We start from the raw sequence: 18,635 nt of genomic DNA, 5'->3' as shown, positions 1-18,635 counted from the left end.
CAACGCCAAACTTGAAATGGGAGATCTTTTCTTTGCCACTTGAAAGCCTTCTTTTATTTCTAGTACTTTTCTTCTATTTCCTCCATTTATTCTTGAGCTATTCTGCTCTAAGCCAATGTTAATTTTGACAGCAAATTCTGATTTAGTCTATTTAGTCATCTGAAATTGTCTTAGTCCGTGTGTGTGTGTGTGTGGGGGGGGGGGGGGTCCCTTTACTGTACCCTCTACTGTACTGTACCGTCACTGTACTGACCCACAGGAACGCACCCAGGGTGCCGGCCCGATTCCGGCGAGCCGCCCTGCATCCGAAACGGTTGAGAAATGACAGTTACCGTGTGGGGGTCCCTCTACTGTACTGTCACTGTACTGTACTGACACACCCGAAATCATCATATATACAGTTAATATGTGCGTGTGTGTGTGTGTGTGTGTGTGTGTGTGTTAGGTTGCTCACAGGTGTGAAAAACAGCCATGCTGTTTTCGTGCTCATACCCAGACACCCACCCACACACAGCTCCGTAAGGGAGTGGTTGCACCACTCAAAAAAACGTTTGTCTTTTAGTCATAGTCTTCATATCAAAAACCTTAATCTTTTAGTCTTAGTCAACAAAATGAACACGGCAAAGATCATTCAGAGCCTAACTTACGGTCAGTCATTAACTAGACTAGACTACCACTACCGGTACGCCTTGATGTACCCCTTGATTTCTCCCCTTTTCTCCCCCTTGAAATAATGAGCAGTTTGGACAGGAGGCCTCCTAGCTGAGCTGGGAGGAAGGCAGACAGGGCAGTCAGGAAACGCATGTCTAAACCCCAGTCTCCTCTTGGCATGTTGACACAACCCAACAGAGGCTGCATGTTAGCCTGATGATATGCTTAGCTACTCCCTTTATCTACACTAGCGTCTCTAAATGTTTTAATGGCAATTGGACCCCTTTTGATATAACACAAAATACTGGACCGCAATCTACACAAAGATATCTTCACCAAAAATAGCTGATCTACAAGCTCACAATGTGTCACAATGCATTGAGCTTGCAGATTGGCTATTTTGGGCTGCTGTTCCCTCCAGAATATGCCAATATGGATGCTGGGGTGGTCAAATCGGGTCCATTTTTGTTCCATTTGTACACCCTTTGAGTGGTAAAACCCTGAGAGTTGTTTGTTCTATATTAATTATACTGATTAATATCTGTTCTACAGTTCTGTGCTTTTTTTCTAAACCTGTAGCTCACAAGTCATAAAGAAAACGCTTATTTGGGCAGATTATGTTGTTGAACAACACTTTTTTTGAACACTTAACAGTTTATTTTATGTTATTTCCTTAATGAATAATGATCACAAACCCAGTGCGGAGATTCCATAGGTAATCTGCACCCGTGGTGGAGGCCAACGTCCGCGTTGGCCTAAGACCCTAAATTATGTTAGCATAATTGCAAACCCCAAAATAACATGAAGCAAGCAACCAAAACAGCTGTATTTTGGCTCATCTCCCAACAACATGAGTGTTCGGAAACCCAATGGGTCCTGTCATCATGGTCAATGAATGTGAGACCAGTAAAAAAATAAAAAGCACAAGTCATATGTTAGAACCCGACTCAGATTTAGCACCGCTGGCCCTGTGCCTCTGGCAAATGTTCATGATCCTCGATTTGAATGCAGTTAACGCAACTGGGGGGGGGGGGGGGGGGGGGGAACGATGAGAGAGCTAGCTTTCATGCTGATCATCAGACTAGTAGTGCATTCACTACTAGTCTGCACTCATTTCGTGCTGTTATGTAGTGGTATTGTGCACAAAAGGTATTAGGGGCTATAAATGAGAAAAAGAAGTTGCGCATCAGCAATGTTTTTCTGTGGAGTGCTAAACCCAAATCCAGTATACATCAAAAAGTAGGAATTTAAAAAACAAAAATCAATCCAAAAAGGTAGCACATTCAATAATTTAAATAAATGGCGGACAGTACTCACATTTGCATATTGTATTGGCACACACCAGCGTTCCGTTCCTTTTTGGTGTGTGCCAATAAAGAAATGGAAATAGTACTTTGTCCGCCATTCATTAAATCTTTTGGATGTGGTATACCTTTTTGGATTTTTTAAATTCCTACTTTTTAATGTATTAGGGGCGTAACAGTTAATCTAACCAATGTAATCGATTAGTAATTGATCCCTATTTTTGGGGGCATGGCATTATAGGCAAATCATTTTAGAAATGTTCAAAACCGTTTTAGTTTGTAGATCAGCTATTTTATTGTGCAAACCTGTAGTGTGACAGAGTATAAAATAGGGTATAAGTGGCCAATTGATTCATTTATATATGTAACACATTAAATATTAAAACAAAGGCGTTTCTAGTAATCCATAGAATAATTGCTAAGAAATTAATCACTAGTTGCAGCCCTACACTACACTGTATTAAATGTTCTATCAGAATGCACAGTATATTTCAGGCTACCACCGGGATTGCAAAGGGACCCATTGTGCCCGGGCATTGCACGCTTTCATTCATAAGAGTCCGGTGCCTCTCGGGATCGTCTTTTTTTTTTCTTAATGCCTTTTGTGGATGTCTGGTTGATGTGATCACAGAGGATATGGGCTAGACAAATAATAGCCTCCCGGAAAATGACATTAGTCTTTGACCCCGTAAGAATTTGTCAAGCGAAATGACAGCATTGTAAAGGCTAACACTATTACTGTATGTGCTTCTGCGGGTAGTAATGGACTGGCTATGGCTAGTTCTCAACAATGGCTAGTTCCCTTCCGCTTCCTGTGACACTGCTCAGATATACCACCAAACACACCTGGGGCTAGTACACAATGATTGACAGCTAGCTATGTTTCTGGAGGCTGCTTTGCAAAAAAAAATGATCACTTTAGTGAGACAAAATATGTATTTCCTTGTGTTTTTACCATTATAATACTAATAGCACGATAATGATATAAATGTACAGTATGGTATCATACTGCAAATTTATTTTATCACACTCTCACAGGATATCTACTGATTTACTGTAAGTACTTATTTGACAAAATAGGGACACTTTCACAAACTAAAGTTAGATATGTTGAAATATACAACACAAAAACTGTTATCACACGAGTTCCACACTAATGGATGAACACGTTATCACACGAGTTCCACACTAATGGATGACCATGTGTTCTCCGCATGCGTCCGTGTAGTGCAAATATATTCCTAATAGCTTGCATTAACTTCCAGCTGAACAGTACCAGGCCAGCAGGGAGGACGTCCTTGCCAAACATACTTGAGATGGTCTTCTAATCTGTAGGCGAGGCGTTTCATGTGAAGCTAGAGCTACTGCTCTGCCCAGACTGACATCCCATCCTGCCTGTAAAGCATGCATATTTAATGTTGTGTATACATGATGTAATTGTACAGCTTGACACAAGGGAGATGTCGGTACTCCACCCAGATATACCTCTCTTTACTCCACCCAGATACTTTACTCCATCCTGATACAGTACTATACTACATATCGACTTCATCCAGATACATCCCAATGGGTCTTTCTTCACACCTTCCAGATACAGTGTCTTTTTACTTCATCCAGTCGATACAGTGTTTTTACTCCATCAAGATACAGGGTATTGCGTGTGTGTGTGTGTGTGTGTGTGTGTGTGTGTGTGTGTGTGTGTGTGTGTGTGTGTGTGTGTGTGTGTGTGTGTGTGTGTGTGTGTGTGTGCGTGTGCGTGTGTGTGTGCGTGTGTGTGTGTGTGTGCGTGTGCGCACACACACGAGTATGCGTGTGAGAGTGAATGTTTTGAGTTCAATTTTGTATACTGTTAAGTGTAAAATTACTATGCTGCGTTCTTGTTCAGAAAACAAATAAAAATTGAATGAGAAAAAAGATACAGGGTATTTACCAGAGATGCACGATATAATCTGTAGCATAATCGGCCATATCGGCCATAAAAATGCCAATATCGGTATCGGAATGGTCTCAAAATATAAAAATAAAGTGGAAAAAAATGAATGAAGTGGAAAATTTTAAAAATGCATCAATCAGTTCAATATAAATCAAAGGTTTCTAGTACCTCTAGTCTAGAACAAAAGCAAAATTATATTTATTGATTGGAATAAATGTATTACTTTATTAACAGGCTTTGGGCCTCGGCTTGTTTCCATTGTGGTCCATCGGTCAGAATCGGTATAAGCAGATATGACCCTGCAAATAATCGTATATCGGTTATAATTTCATAATCGTGCACCTCTAGTATTTACTCCTTCCAGATACAGTCAGTGGTGGAAAAGGTACTCAATGTTTGAGGGGCGCTAGCCCCTCCTATGTCCAGCATTGAGAGTCTGTGTAAACACGAACATTGTGTGAACACAAACATTGACGACAAAAGGCAGGACGCAAATTGTGATTGGCTGGAATGAGATGATATATGATGCGTCTTGATGAGTATAGGCCTAGTACTTAAGTAAATGTACCTAATTACTTTCCACCACTGGATACAGTACATATTTACTCCATCCAGATGCCTTGCTTTGCTCGTTAGAGTGTCAGTGATTACAGAGCACTCAGGGTTCGGAGTAGAGATGGTTAGACGAGGGCGTGTCTCACTCACTGTACGGTCTTCCTCTGTGCTTCTCTCTTCTGTAGTCTCTCCATTGTTCTCTCCTTTGATACGTTTTCGTACAACAAAGACTAGACATCGCCAAGGTTTCCAATTCCAAATCCATCAGCCAACAACAACCTAAACATTTAAACGATTTAAAGCAGTCATCAGTTTTATGAACTACTCTCTGTCATTGTTCTAGCTCTCTAAAACAAGGCAGCTGCATGTCTATTCTATTCTAGTACACACCGATGGCGTGTGGATTCAAGGTGATTCTTTTCTTCGTTTCTTGTGCCATATCTCTTCCTTTCTTCACTTGCTAGACTGGGAGAGAGGTGTCCTATAATAATTGTCCTCTCTCTGCTTTTACCAGTGCTGCTGTGACAGGCAAAAAGATGATTCTGAGCTTTTTCTTAATCTTCTGAGGTTTTTATTGCATTTTATCTGCGTCGTTGAGCTGAGAGAGTTCATCGTGAGGAATAGTGTTTCAGACAGACCCTGATGTACAGGGGCGTTATTTTATAAATGAGGCCCCCCTGACCTCATTTAGCCCTTATCAGTATTGGTCAGATCTCTACCGGACGCTTTTTATCATGATGTATACTTCACATTGTTCTGAATGGCACTGTTCAGAACAATACCACTGATACTTTATCATGGGATGGAGTGTAGATATATAGATTCAAACATTGTTGAAGGAGTACATTTAGATTAACAATGGGAGTCATATTAACTGCATTTTATGGCCTGCTTTGTGATATACCGATTTTCTATATGGCCTCATATTTGCTGTTGATTAAATGCACATGTTGAATTCCCCTTTCTAAGAAAGTATATAAAACGATCAAACAGATCATGCAGGGGATTTGAAAAGTCTTGCGTTGCCACTTGCCAGACTGTTGCCTCTCGCAATTTTCAAATGCTTCCATCATACAGTCTGGAGCAACGGAAGCTCTATCATGAGTAAAATATAAAGCGGAAGTGGAGCCTCCTCCCCGCTTCCATTTCGTCCTTGCAGTCGTGCAAATGTCTCCAAATATAAATAGAAATCACCTAAGCACATATAGCTTGTTGCTTAGCAGAAAAGGAATGTGTAAAGATATTTTAAAATATATTTTCGTGAACCAAAATGGCAGCTTCCTTAATCGGATTTTGGGAGGTGTAGTTCCAGACTCTATATAGCATTCAGAGATGGTGGAATAGTTGTCTGGCTACGCAAGAATAATGTGTTGAGAATGAGAACATAAACTGATATAGTGCACACTACACAGCAAAATGTTGAGTGTGCACCTGTGTCTTACACAGGTGCACACTGCAACCTGAAAGCTGTAAAATTTGTAATTAGTACGTAACATAAGCATACTATACACGTGGATATACAAATAAAAAGACAGTTTTCCGTTCAGTGGGTCAAAACAACAACACTCCCATTGTACGCCTGGCATGTCGAGGCCTTCACCACTGGTAGGACTGGGCATGACATCCCTTATAAGTGTGCTTCAGTTACCTCTCTGAAGATGGTAATAACGTTCACTCCCATCTCGTTCTCGTGTGGCCATTAGCGCTGGTGTTTGTGAATTGGACTTTATTTGCAGTGAGGCTCATTTGCATAGAAATGGCCAAATCGTGTGCCAAATTGTGTTCATATTACCTCTTTTAAATACATGGAAATAGCACTGAGACGCTATCTCCTTGGCAGCTGGAGAGTGCAGTTAGGGGTGCACTTCCCTCTTGGCGGATGCTTTGAGAATTAAACAGTTTTGTCTCATTTGCACGGGTTTAGCGACCACAACAGCTGCACAATACCTTTTGCGAATTCACCCCTGAGAGTATTGAAAGGTACAGGTTCATATCCATGATCTCGTGGTTAAATTACTGTAGCACTCAGGGCTTTGCCGTGTACAAAAAGAAAAAGAGAGGAGTCAAGGAGAAAGTATTGCGTGCTCAAGGCCACATCATTACAAGACTGCAAAAAATGTTGCTTGTAGACTAATTCCACATTACCGCTAAAGTCAAGAGATGTGCAGATCTCTTATCCAGTCTTATTCTTGAATGTCTGTCATGTTTCAGCCTCAGAGTAATTTCTATGGCATTCCGCCTGCCTCCTTCCCAGGCAAAAATGGTTATCCACAATGTTGGAGTGGCACTAGCACTATCCAGAATTGGTTAAAAAAAAAACACATTACACCTGGTTAATACTGCATGTCAAGTAAGTTGTCATTCACTGATATGACTACATTTACATTGCAGTACTTCTTAATGTTCTGGCACTAGTGGCTAACCCCGCACAGCTGGCACAGAAGGCATCAAAGAATATTATTGAAAATAAATAAAAAATACTATTTGTAACAGGCCTGTTCCTTTACTGTGAACACTCTTCTTGTCCTTACATCATACAGTACCACACCTCTGCACTTTCTTTGCTGGTTTTGGCAGCATTCTCAAGTAGACTCTCTTTTTTAAACTGTTAGTGTTTCTTTGAGGTTTGCCCAAAGGGTATTTTCAGAGAGATTATAAGCGCTTTACATCTCATTGGGTGCAGCAGTAATTCCGCTGACTGTGGAAACTGTAGTTATACAAAAAATAACACTCTCAGCAGGACTACAACGAAGGTGTGTCTAATACATTTCATTCATGTATGAGTTAGCCTTTATATCACTACTAGAAAACCCTACACTGATCCTCATTACCAGCCAGCTGGAGTTTCCTTCAGACAGTTGATGCTTCACAGAGAGCACACATGCGCACGCACGCACACACACACACGCACACACAAAATGAGCTAGGAAAATCCCCATCTTGCCCTATGCCATTATTCCTGGTCAACGTTGCTCTCAATGCTCTGTGCCCTTATTCCTGGTTATAAAAGCTGCCTTTGACTAAATGTTACATTCCTGAACATTTTGAACATTGAAGGGAATGGCAAACATTCCTGGTTTATCAGGAAGATAGGCTGTTAATTTGTTTTGACCCTGCAGAGACAGGAACCATGTTAGGAACACAGCCGGGGGAACACTCTTTTCACACCTTCATGGCACCGTTTAAGACTACCTGGACCTTTTGGCTTAACTAGGGTCTCACACTGGCACAGTCCAAAGTGTGCTAACCCCAGCTAATGTCCAGAGCTGGCTCACCTTGGCTTAAGGAAAACTGTGGGTATGCTAAGTGTTCATCTACTTCTGCTGTATACTTACGGCAAGTTTATCAATACTTCTTATACACTGTATAAGTATATACACTTCAACAAATAGTGGATAGCAGATCCCCAAGCTCACATCTCATCGCAATGTTCTAATAATCAGAACCATAAAATGGTAGGTCTGAGTTATATTAAAGAACTAAAAGAAATATGTACCCGAGTGCGTCAGTAAATATTGATACTGTAGCTGTATTGAAGATCAAAAGTAAAACACAAAACTGTTGCTTTTGAAATTAAATTGCAATATGTTTCCGATTCCATGCTGTTACCATAGGCGGGATCGTGAGGCTGTAGTGCCAGTGAAATGCGCGACATAAGCAAAGAAGAGTAGTAGTGTAGCGTAGCCTCACTCTCTAGGCTAGGGTCTAGGCTGTGTACCAACACGCGGTGGATTCATTTTCCTAGCGTGAGCACGGATTACCGTTTTATAAGCTCCCAAACATGGTACTTTGTCCCATTTTGAGTAGAAAAAAACAAATAACCCCCTGCACGTGCACGACGTTTACCGCTGATTATCATGTAGGCCGTTTCTACAATGGGAGGCCTGTGGAGGCTAGCAACGGAAGCGAAAATAAGGTGCCAATTAGTATATATATTTTTTATCAAATCTCGTATTTCTTGTGGATGGCACAGATGGTACTGTAGGTCCCAAATGTACTGTAGATCTTCTGTTTTCCAAAGTCAAATATCCACAAAGTGAGAAAATAAAATGGCAATGCATTGCACAAAAATGGGGGGAAAATATATATTCCTCACCCAACCTTCAAGTCAGGAGGCCACATCAGCAGGTTCCCCTTTGTCCAAAAGCTCTGAATGGATTCAGAGATGAACCCTCAGAAATGTTACTTGACCAAACTTTTCTTCTTGAGATCTATTTCCGGCCCCACCACTCTGTGGATTATCAATTTCTGCTTCTGGTTTAGTATTGGCCTTTAGAAGAATCTCTTTGACCAACCATCACCAAACACTCTTTTGATACCTAAAATGGAACCCCTGGCGACCTCACGTCCTGTTTGTTTTATGTTATAGTTGTTCCTGGTACCTCACGTCCTGTTTGTTTTATTTTATAGTTGTTCCTGGTACCTCACGTCCTGTTTGTTTTATGTTATAGTTGTTCCTGGTACCTCACGTCCTGTTTGTTTTATTTTATAGTTGTTCCTGGTACCTCACGTCCTGTTTGTTTTATTTTATAGTTGTTCCTGGTACCTCACGTCCTGTTTGTTTTATGTTATAGTTGTTCCTGGTACCTCACGTCCTGTTTGTTTTATTTTATAGTTGTTCCTGGTACCTCACGTCCTGTTCGTTTTATGTTATAGTTGTTCCTGGTACCTCACGTCCTGTTTGTTTTATGTTATAGTTGTTCCTGGTACCTCAATACCTGTTTTTGAGGTGCGCCAGCCCCTCCTATACACAGGTTTAATGTTTGTTGTAAACACCATTGACAATGAAGGGAAAATCTATGTCATAATATGCCTCATTAAGTCATATTGTCTCTATATTGTTAATGGCGTTTAATGCTTGTGTTGGCACAGTTTGTTTTACATCACCATTACATCACCTAATCAACATGAGTTAGACTTTAATATATTAGCGCCCCTCACTTCACACGGGTATGATTTTATTGTAGCCGTTCCTGGTACCTCACTTCCTGGAATCATTGCTAACATCCAGATACTTTTCCCCCACAGTGAACCTTGTCAACTACACAAAACATAGTTTATTTTCAGGTACAGGCTTTAGTTTAGATATACTATTGGTCCGAATGTCATTAGACCGACAACCTACCTCAAACCCGGCCTAACCTAACTCTAACCGCAAGCACGGGACCAGCGCATGTCCGACTGTTGTTTCCGCATGTCGGTCCGTTGGTGTCTAATCTGCGTGTGCATCTCGTTTCTCCATACACTACATTTAGAGGTTAAAATGTATAGGGAATACAATATATTGGTTAAAATGTGGTTGAATAGGCCTAGTGGCCTACCGGTATAAATATTCAACCATATTTTAACCTATATAATATATAGGTTTTATATATATATATAAAAATAAAGCAGCTGTAATAGCCTGCTCAGCTGGACTGAGTGACAGAATGTTTCTGCTGAGAAGAGGAAGGGGCTTCACACTCTACTCTTGAGTTCATTGGTCCATACATCCACGGATAATTGCATTGGTCCATACATCCAGATGTCATTTCATTTGTCCATACATCCAGGTGTCATTTCATTTGTCCATACATCCAGGTGTCATTTCATTGGTCCATACATCCAGGTGTCATTTCATTGGTCCATACATCCAGGTGTCATTTCATTGGTCCATACATCCAGGTGTCATTTCATGGGCCCTGGATGTGCACAGCTGGAGCCTGTGACACACACACAAAAGCACGCATACATGCACGCACGCACGCACACACAGGACCAAGACAATGGAAAATAATCTTTATGATCAGAGTGAGTAGGCTGAGAATGTTCCAAATAAGAAATATTGATGGTAAAGATGAATAGTTGGACAGGGGGTCAGAAAAATGGTGAGAGAAAATGGGACACACTCATGAGTTATAGAGAGAGAGAGAGAGCAGATCAGAAACCACTGCTCTCAGTCCTTTTAAAGTGGAGAGGCAGGATTGTTCCACTATGTCAGCGGTGCGTTGTTGCTAACAGGGCCAATAGCAGCACAGCATTATGTACCGGCAATGGGAAAAGCCATACCATCTGCTCAGTACATTCCTAATCATTGGCAGGCCTCCTTTACTGGCAGAATTCCTTTTAGGAACTGCTGAATCGTAAAAATGCAAATCCCCAGCCATGCAGATGTGTGTAATGGGAAGTGTGTGTGTGTGTGTGTGTGTGTGTGTGTGTGTGTGTCTGTGTGTGTGTGTGTGTGTGTGTGTGTGTGTGTGTGTGTCTCTCTATATTTGCATCTGTCAGATTTTAATACATCTCAGTGTGTATTGTGTGATGATCAGTGTTAATATATTGTTTTCAGATGGAGTTGCTGGACAAATTCCCGGTGGAGGGAGGTCAGAAAGACCCCAAACGCAGAATTATTCCATTCCTACCAGGTAAGAGTTAAATGTCCAGGATGCCCCTTGACACACACACACACACACACACACACACACACACAGTCTCTCCTTTGACGTAGTTTTTCAAGACAATTAAAACTACATTTACAATATAGGCATTTGGCAGCAGACGCTCTTATCCAGAGTGACTTACAAAGTGGAGTAAATGGCATGAACCCTGGCCAACAAATGACAGGCTAATGGTCAAGTAAAGAGAGTGCAAAGAAAACTATTAAGGGTTACAAAGTAACTAGGGTACAAAGTAAACACCATCTGACTCTGAACAACATGCTAATCTACATAATATAATCAGCATCTTTGACAAGAAAAGACATGCGTAATAACAAGAAAACTACATACACCACAATGACATGGCTATAGCATCTATCTAAATCAAGTAGTGATAGGAATGAGGAATGATAGGGGCTGAGGTGCCGAGGTAGTGGAAAATGGGGAGTGTAGTCCTGACTGGGGGGGGGGGGGGGGTCATTCCACAGCTTGGGAAGCTTGGAGTGTTGACCAGTGTGTCGTGGGGAAGGCAAAGACAAATATCAAGACCCGCGCAGGATAAGAAATTACTGACATTTGTTACAAAGCCTGGCTGGTACTGTAGGTCAGGGGTCTTAAACGTTTTTCAGGCCAAGGGCCCCTTAGCTTAGAGAGAAGAAGCAGGGACCTCCTACTACATATTGTATAAAGTTGTGTGGCAGATTCAACTTTCTTGTTGATGTTGACGGCACTATATTGTCAGTGTGAATTCAGGTTTTTGTTGGTTTGTTTCATTTGTCTTTTCTATTATTAAATACACATGGAGTCGTTCAGACTTTTAACCACTTAAACCCTCAATACTTGGTAAACTTGACCTTTGGCTCTGTACCTGGTCTGCTCCTTTTTCTCCTCTACACCAAACCTCATTGCCGAAAATAGCCGAGCTACAAGCTCACAGCGCATCGTGTTGCGACGCGGTGTGAGCTTGTAGATCGGCTATTTCCGGCGGATATTCCCACCAGAATAGCAACGCTAGGGTTCAACTGGTTACGTTCCTATCACACAAATATTTGGCGGCCGCCCTGTAACTCTTGGGGACCCCCTAGGAGACCTGGTCCTATGCTGTCGGGTTGTGAAAACAGGAGAGCAGATCGGTGTGTGTGTGTGTGTGTGTGGCCTGGTTTGCCCATCCATCACAAGGAACCAGGCAGAGTAACCTACCAGAATACACAGTGCACTTCTCGTGATCTCACTGTTTCCGTAAACCAAGCACAATTGTGTTTTTCCATCTTAAAAAAAAAAAAAAAACCCTGTGTAGTGGCCTAAATTGCCTCTATGTCTGGGCGTCTCTCAGTGCTGTACTGCAGGGCTACAAATACAAGAGAACCAAAGAGCTTCGGTTTCACTTGTATATTAGCGTTTGTGAGTGGTGAGAATTTTATTTTATAGATGGATGGATGGATAGATAGATTAACTACATTATTTGTAGTTTTGGGGGAGAGAACGCCTAGCCCAAAAGGTCCCACGGTGGAGCCCCACCCACTGCCTCACCCCTTAGGAGGTGTGGGTGGAGGTTGAGGTGTGTTTGAGGGGTCTGGAACTCATCGAGGGTATCACACGCTCACAACACTTGATATGCGTGCAGTGCCCCGCGCGCACACACAATGCACGCATTGCACATATGTACACTACAGAGAGTCTGAGGGAGGGAAAGCAATAGAGAAAGGGATGAGAGAGAGAGGGGAAGGAAGCACGGCAGAGCTGTATAGTTGGATGGAAATACAATAATAAAAACCATGGCGACGGTTAGTCATATTTTCCCCCTTTTAAGTCCTCCCCGTCCTTTAGTTGCCCTTTACTGTTGCGGACGAATATTGATTCTCTCTGAATGTATACGCTCCGCGTCCCATGAACCACGTTCATCCTGGCGTTTTTTGGGGCAAAAACTAAACGAGTATAGTAAATTGAAAATACAGAAAACAGGACATGGGTGGTTAACCCACCCACACCTCGTCTGTCCGTCTGTCCAGCAAGCTTTGTAGTATACCGACGCTCGCCATGTGCGCTACGTTGTTTCCTGCCGTTTTAACTTTTTGTATGTTGCTTTTGACGGAGAACTGGGTGACATTTGTTCAGGTGGTTTCATTTAACTCTTCCATTCCGTGATCCCCTTGTCAGATGTCTGTGCCCCCCCCCCCACCCACCCCCCCAACCCCCACTCCGCCCGCCCACATGTCTTGTCAGGGAGTGACAGGAAACACATTCTCCCTTATGCTCTCTGCATTTCCTCTGGGCTGCCAATGTCGCAAATTCACAGTCTAGTCTGCCAAGGCGATCGCTCGCAGTCCTCGCGTAGGCCAACTGGGATGCCCCGCTCGGTGGCAATACACTCCTCTTTTAATGCCCACTAGCAGGGACGTGCAGAGAGAGTTAGAGAGAGGCAGGGGCTGAAATCCTGTGAGAGGGCACTTTGACAAAAATAGCGAAAATAGCAGATCTACAAGCTCACAACGCGTCGCTCTGCGACGTGTTGAGAGCTTGTAGATCAGCTATTTTTGGGGGCGTAACCCAGTACTCCTTAGCTAGTGGAGATGCGGTGTACTGACATGGATTTCTAAACAAATTCGTTCAACGCATAATGCTGCGTTCCAAGTTCAGGAGACGGAAAAAGTGATGCTTCCGGCATGGCATGGAAAGGAATAGCATTTGCATTTCTTTCACCATAGTAAATGCTGCGTTAGTGCATGGTGTGGAAAGGGCAGTTGTTTTACAGACGGGGAAAAAAAAAAGGGCAGGGGCTGAAGCCCCCTTTGATGTCTATGTGTGCACGTGCCTGCCCACCAGAGCTAACAAATGAATCACTCATGTCATTTTAGAGAGAGAACAGTATAGACGCAGCCAAGTGTGTACCAAAAAGACATGTTTAATGCTAAGGCTGACAAAGATATTGAAAATATTATGTTTAGAATTGGTTCAACAAAAGTAAACTCTCCGTTGCAGTCAGAACTGTAAACTCTGTAAAAACTGTAAACTATTAGTTTACAACGCAGATATATCTTGGGTTACTCGTTATGTTTTTGTTACTTAAATTAGTTTTTCTTGAGCACAAATGTTTGGACAGCTAGAGGCTATATAGGTTCATTATGTTTACCCGGTATCTTATATTCTTTGAAGCGCATTGTTCTCTCTCTCGGCACTTTTCTTATGTGACATTGTTGTTTGTTGACTAGGGTTCATATTCACTGTGCTTATTCCGATCTCGCACTTGCAAATGATAAATTATGCATAATACCCCACTGTACCCCGACTCTCTTTGTGTATATATGGAGTCATTGCCTATGAAAAGCTTTGTAAGGCTGGCATTAATTTACAAGATGTCTTTGCTCATTAATATTAGATCAACTGTGAAGTGATTACGCAATAATTGTCCCAAGCCTCTTCTGTATGTCACTCGGTCTGTAATGACTCGACGTCAAATCACAACATGAGACCATGAAACTTGATATTGGATCTCTGGCTCAATATGTGACATGCGGTCCAGTTTGATGTAAAGGACACCGAGATCGTCTGACAGGGAGCCAGACAATGCACACCTCTAGACTGCCCTTGTTAAACATAATGTGACCGAGCATTACCCTATTACAGATTTCCCTCAAGAAGCACGAGGAGAACCGCATGGGTCTGGTCTGTATAGGAACTTGTCTTAGGTTTCCTCAGTTGAAACGTTTGAGCTCAAATAGCCTCAAAATTGGATCACCTAATGGGAGGAAGCTACATACATTACTTTGGGTCAGACTAGCAAGAAATGTGTGTTAATTAATAGTAATGAGTCTAATGACACTTAATTTAAACGAGTGCATCAGCTGAATAAATACATACGTATTTGTATACGATGGTCAAAAGTCTTTCACCGACGGGGCCAAACTCTGGTGTTAGAACTCAGACCAAACTAACAAGGTGCGGAAGCGGTTTTCCTGTCAGGAGTCGGTTTGTTCAAGGCCCCAAGCTGTATTTTTTACTTCTGTAGTATCGTCACATCAGCAAATTATTCAGTCTACCACAGCGCTGTGTCTACAGCCATGTACGTCTGCTGGACGTTCCTGCCAAGTTTCCTCACCAAAGTCCAGTTTATCATCTCCACGCACCGTCCATTACTTGACCTTTTGGAGCCGATTTGACAATCTCGACTCCGTCCTGGAAGATACGTTTCCAGGGCTTTCCTTGGCAAACCGACTGCTTGGCATTTATTGCCAGAGATAATGTTTAAATGTTTTTTTTTTACAAACTATTTCATTTTGCTAAAAGTAATGAATGATAACACTTTTACACACTGGATCCTCTAGCAGCTAGAGGATAGCTATACTAATCTAGACGGACTGAATGATAATTGTAAGGCACTGATTTATAGTATTTTGGAAATTAACTCTTCAGTTTTGTTACTTGTTGCTGGAACATTTAACAACCCGTGTTATAAAATAACAGCGTAAATAAACATCCAAACTGGCTGTAGACGTCTCTTCCTGGCACCATAAGAGACCCAGACCTTCAGAGGTTGATGTATTCATTACGCAAGCCAACTTCCACTCGCAACCTTCTGCTTCTCAAGCCAGATCTCCAGACAAGACCTACCTGTTGTACTGGAACACATGGTTCTCAAGAGACACTGAGATCTGTGATATATTCACATTGGAAATGCACATGCACTTTAATAGTAGGTGCAGTATTCATTTAAGTGGAACCTTATGGGTCTAGGCGGGTTTCATGTGAAATATAGAATAGGGATAGTTGTGTATAATGCCGGGATTAATTCATTAATATATCACGCATTGCCATGGTTTTTCCCCTTTCAACCCTTATTTTGTGCCAAATATCCGGTTGTTACGATGACGTAATGGTGTGTGTGGCGTCTTGACCGGTTGTGGTTCTCTCGCTGGGTGTGCAAAAAAAACCTGACCACGAGCATCACAGCGCCGGCTGTCGGCCGTTGAAAAACCTTGTTTTGTGCCGATTTGGAGATAAAGGCCATTGAAAGCAGCACATAGATTGCAAGTGGATACACACGCATCTTAAGCCAAAGGGCATATGGTCCCTTATTTTATTTGTATGTTTTTTGAGTGGTGCAACCACTCCTATAGACAGCTATGTGTGTGGGTCCCTGTGTCCGAGCACGAAAATAGCGTTGTAGCGTTTGTTCACGACCAAGTGTCACTGTTGCACAGCCTAACACACAGACACACACAGGCCAGGGAGGAGGGCTTGTACAGTACAGTACAGCACCACTCACTTCAGATGGGTCTGATTTTTTTCCTTCTCCTTCCGACACTTATTGCAGTTCTGGCTTAACCGTGAACTGCATCGGTTTTCGCGAAACACGGCTATAAACAGGGCTATCGGCCGGCTTAGACACGAAGCCCACAACCATTGGCCAAATGGTGGCGCTACAGCAAACAATTGAAAATGCAAAATTTGAACAGGCATAGCTCATGAACCGTATGACTGCCAGCAATTAAACTATTAAACTTCAATACACATACCGTAAGCATCACGGATGTGGTGTGTGTGTGTGTGTGTGTGTGTGTGTTGCAGTGGTCAATCAGTGGTGTATTTCTGTACTGAAGCGAACATGCATACATGGAGAGTTTGGAGACATACGGACTAGCAACACTCAAAAATGAAGCTTTTTTTTAGCTTTTTTTTAGCCAATGAATGTTCTTCTGCCCCCAATACATACATGCAGAGTCACATGTTTATGAAACCTTACAGTATGGTAGAGGATCATGCCAAATAGCACTAGTATCTACAAGCCTAGCCTATAAACAATTTACCTGCCCATATTGGAAAATGAGTGCACACAAATGAATAGTAAATTCATAACGTTTTGTATAGTTGTATTACTCCATGTCCATTCGGAGTGTGTTGCACACGATTTTGCGTACCTGTCATTTCCAGTAACCACATAGACACAGGTAGGTAGGTACACACACACACACACACACAGACTTTTTTAACAGCAATAAGGGAGTTTTAGCCTACTGCTCTTGGCCTACAGTTTTAGCCTACTGCAAAGGCACCCTGAAAATAGTTGTGTTACTCGAGACTCGAGTAACACAAAGGGGAGGGGAGGCACAACGTATTAAAAGTCTGGTACACAGACTTACAGTAGAGCTGACTTAAGGGGTAGCGGAAAGAAAGGTCTTTTATTCCCAGACCCCCCCACCCACCCACCATCTCCTTCTCCCTATAACTCCTCTCAGCCGTCCCCGTCCCGCCCGTCTTCAAGCAGCCCTGGGCTCTGAAGGCGGTGGTGTCTTGTTTATCCTTCCTTTTACCAGAACAGGCCCTTTTCATCGGGGCTGCTGCTGCTGCAGCCATGAGCCACCGCTGACGCCGCCGTGCATACAGAGTGGGCCAGTGTTGAGTCAACGTTCTGCGTCTGACCCCCAGAGAACTTTTGGGAAGACTGTCGAGAGCACTTTTCTTTTTTAGAGAAGTGACGAGAAGAGAACGCAAAAACAGACAGACGAAGAGAAGGAGGGGGGAGGGGAATTTGACTTAATTTCAAGCCTCTGGGCTCTTCAAAGGGTTACAAGAGGCGGAAGAGAATAAACAGTCTAACTTTAGGTGTGCTGTCGTCAACAACACGTCACCAGCACCTCCAATGACACCCAGTCTGTGCTAGTCATTTCTGCACTTTGGAAGGGATGCTCCTTTTCCCCTTGTGTAGAAACGTTATTATTATTATTTATGGTTGTAACATTCATTCATCTATACTCATAACTTTCAGAATATATTCCTTCTGACATTTGTGTTTCATGTATTTGTGCCATAAACACATAACCCTCAGTGGGTTATTTATCGTTTGTACACAATTTGTATGATAGAGGTTGTTTAAAGGACCACTTCACCACTTTTCAACCTATCTTCATATAATAGGTCCTCACTAATAATCATGAAAAGATTTGCGCAATTTTTTCCTACTCGGTCGGTGTCTCATAGGAGGGCTGTCTTCCAGTGACATCAGCGATGGGGAAGCTAATAAAAACTGCAGGCTTTCTAGTCCTGAAAAGTTGCAATGCGTTGGAGCGGAGGTGCTCTCTTTAACTTTTGCTCTTCCATAGAGACATCTGGTGTCAGGGAGGACAACCTGCTGGTTGACGAGTAGTACTGCCTGAAGCTCTGTGCACACAGAGTCAGAATCCTGGCTATAGAGCGTCGCAGTCCCGCACCCCTTTCATGACGACGCCAGGCCCAGGAAATGAATCCCAATGCATTTTTCCCATAGACATTTCATAAAGTATTTATTTAAAGACCTTTTAAGCGTCGTACGAAGCCAACTCGAGTCGTGACAAATCATGACAACAAACACAATATTTTGGACCAAACAAATAATTACAAAGAAGAAAAACAACTAAATAAGTGTTGTAACCTGCTGTTTTTTTTCTACTTTCTAATTCTTTGTTTGGCCCCAAACATTGTGTTTATTGTCATGATTTGTCACGACAAGAGTTGGCTTTGTCCACGGCGTAAACGTCTTCAAATAAATACTTTCTGAAAAGTCTATGAGGAAAATGAACGGGGATTTATTTTCCGGGTCTCACGAGGGGGGGGGGGGGGGGGGGGGGGACTGCGACGCTCTATAGGACATACAATTAACAGATTGCAGTTAGTAGGCTTGAGTCACACTATGAAAAGCCTGTCTCACTAAAAAATAAACGACGGGAGCTGCTTCACGCGAAGGAAATGCAGATGAATGAGATTTCCGCTCCACTGTCCCCCCCCCCCCCCCCCACCACCCCTCCC

The 18,635-nt window shown here is 42.5% G+C and overlaps 1 protein-coding gene across 3 annotated transcripts in view; it reads left to right on the top strand.

Annotated features, from left to right (window-relative positions):
• sh3pxd2b (SH3 and PX domains 2B) overlaps positions 1–18,635 on the top strand; it is a 70,206-nt gene that overhangs the window by 11,833 nt on the left and 39,738 nt on the right. For all 3 annotated transcript variants that reach the window (XM_080780315.1, XM_080780316.1, XM_080780314.1), the window contains exon 3: positions 10,769–10,844. In XM_080780315.1, coding sequence (XP_080636441.1) covers positions 10,769–10,844 — 76 coding nt within the window. The remainder of the gene's footprint in view (positions 1–10,768; positions 10,845–18,635) is intronic.

The sequence above is a fragment of the Protomyctophum bolini genome (assembly GCF_963924005.1).
Source record: "Protomyctophum bolini genome assembly, chromosome: 13".
Lineage (NCBI taxonomy): Eukaryota > Metazoa > Chordata > Actinopteri > Myctophiformes > Myctophidae > Protomyctophum > Protomyctophum bolini.
Note: the sequence above shows the minus strand (reverse complement) of the source record. Positions and strands in the feature narration are given on the sequence as shown.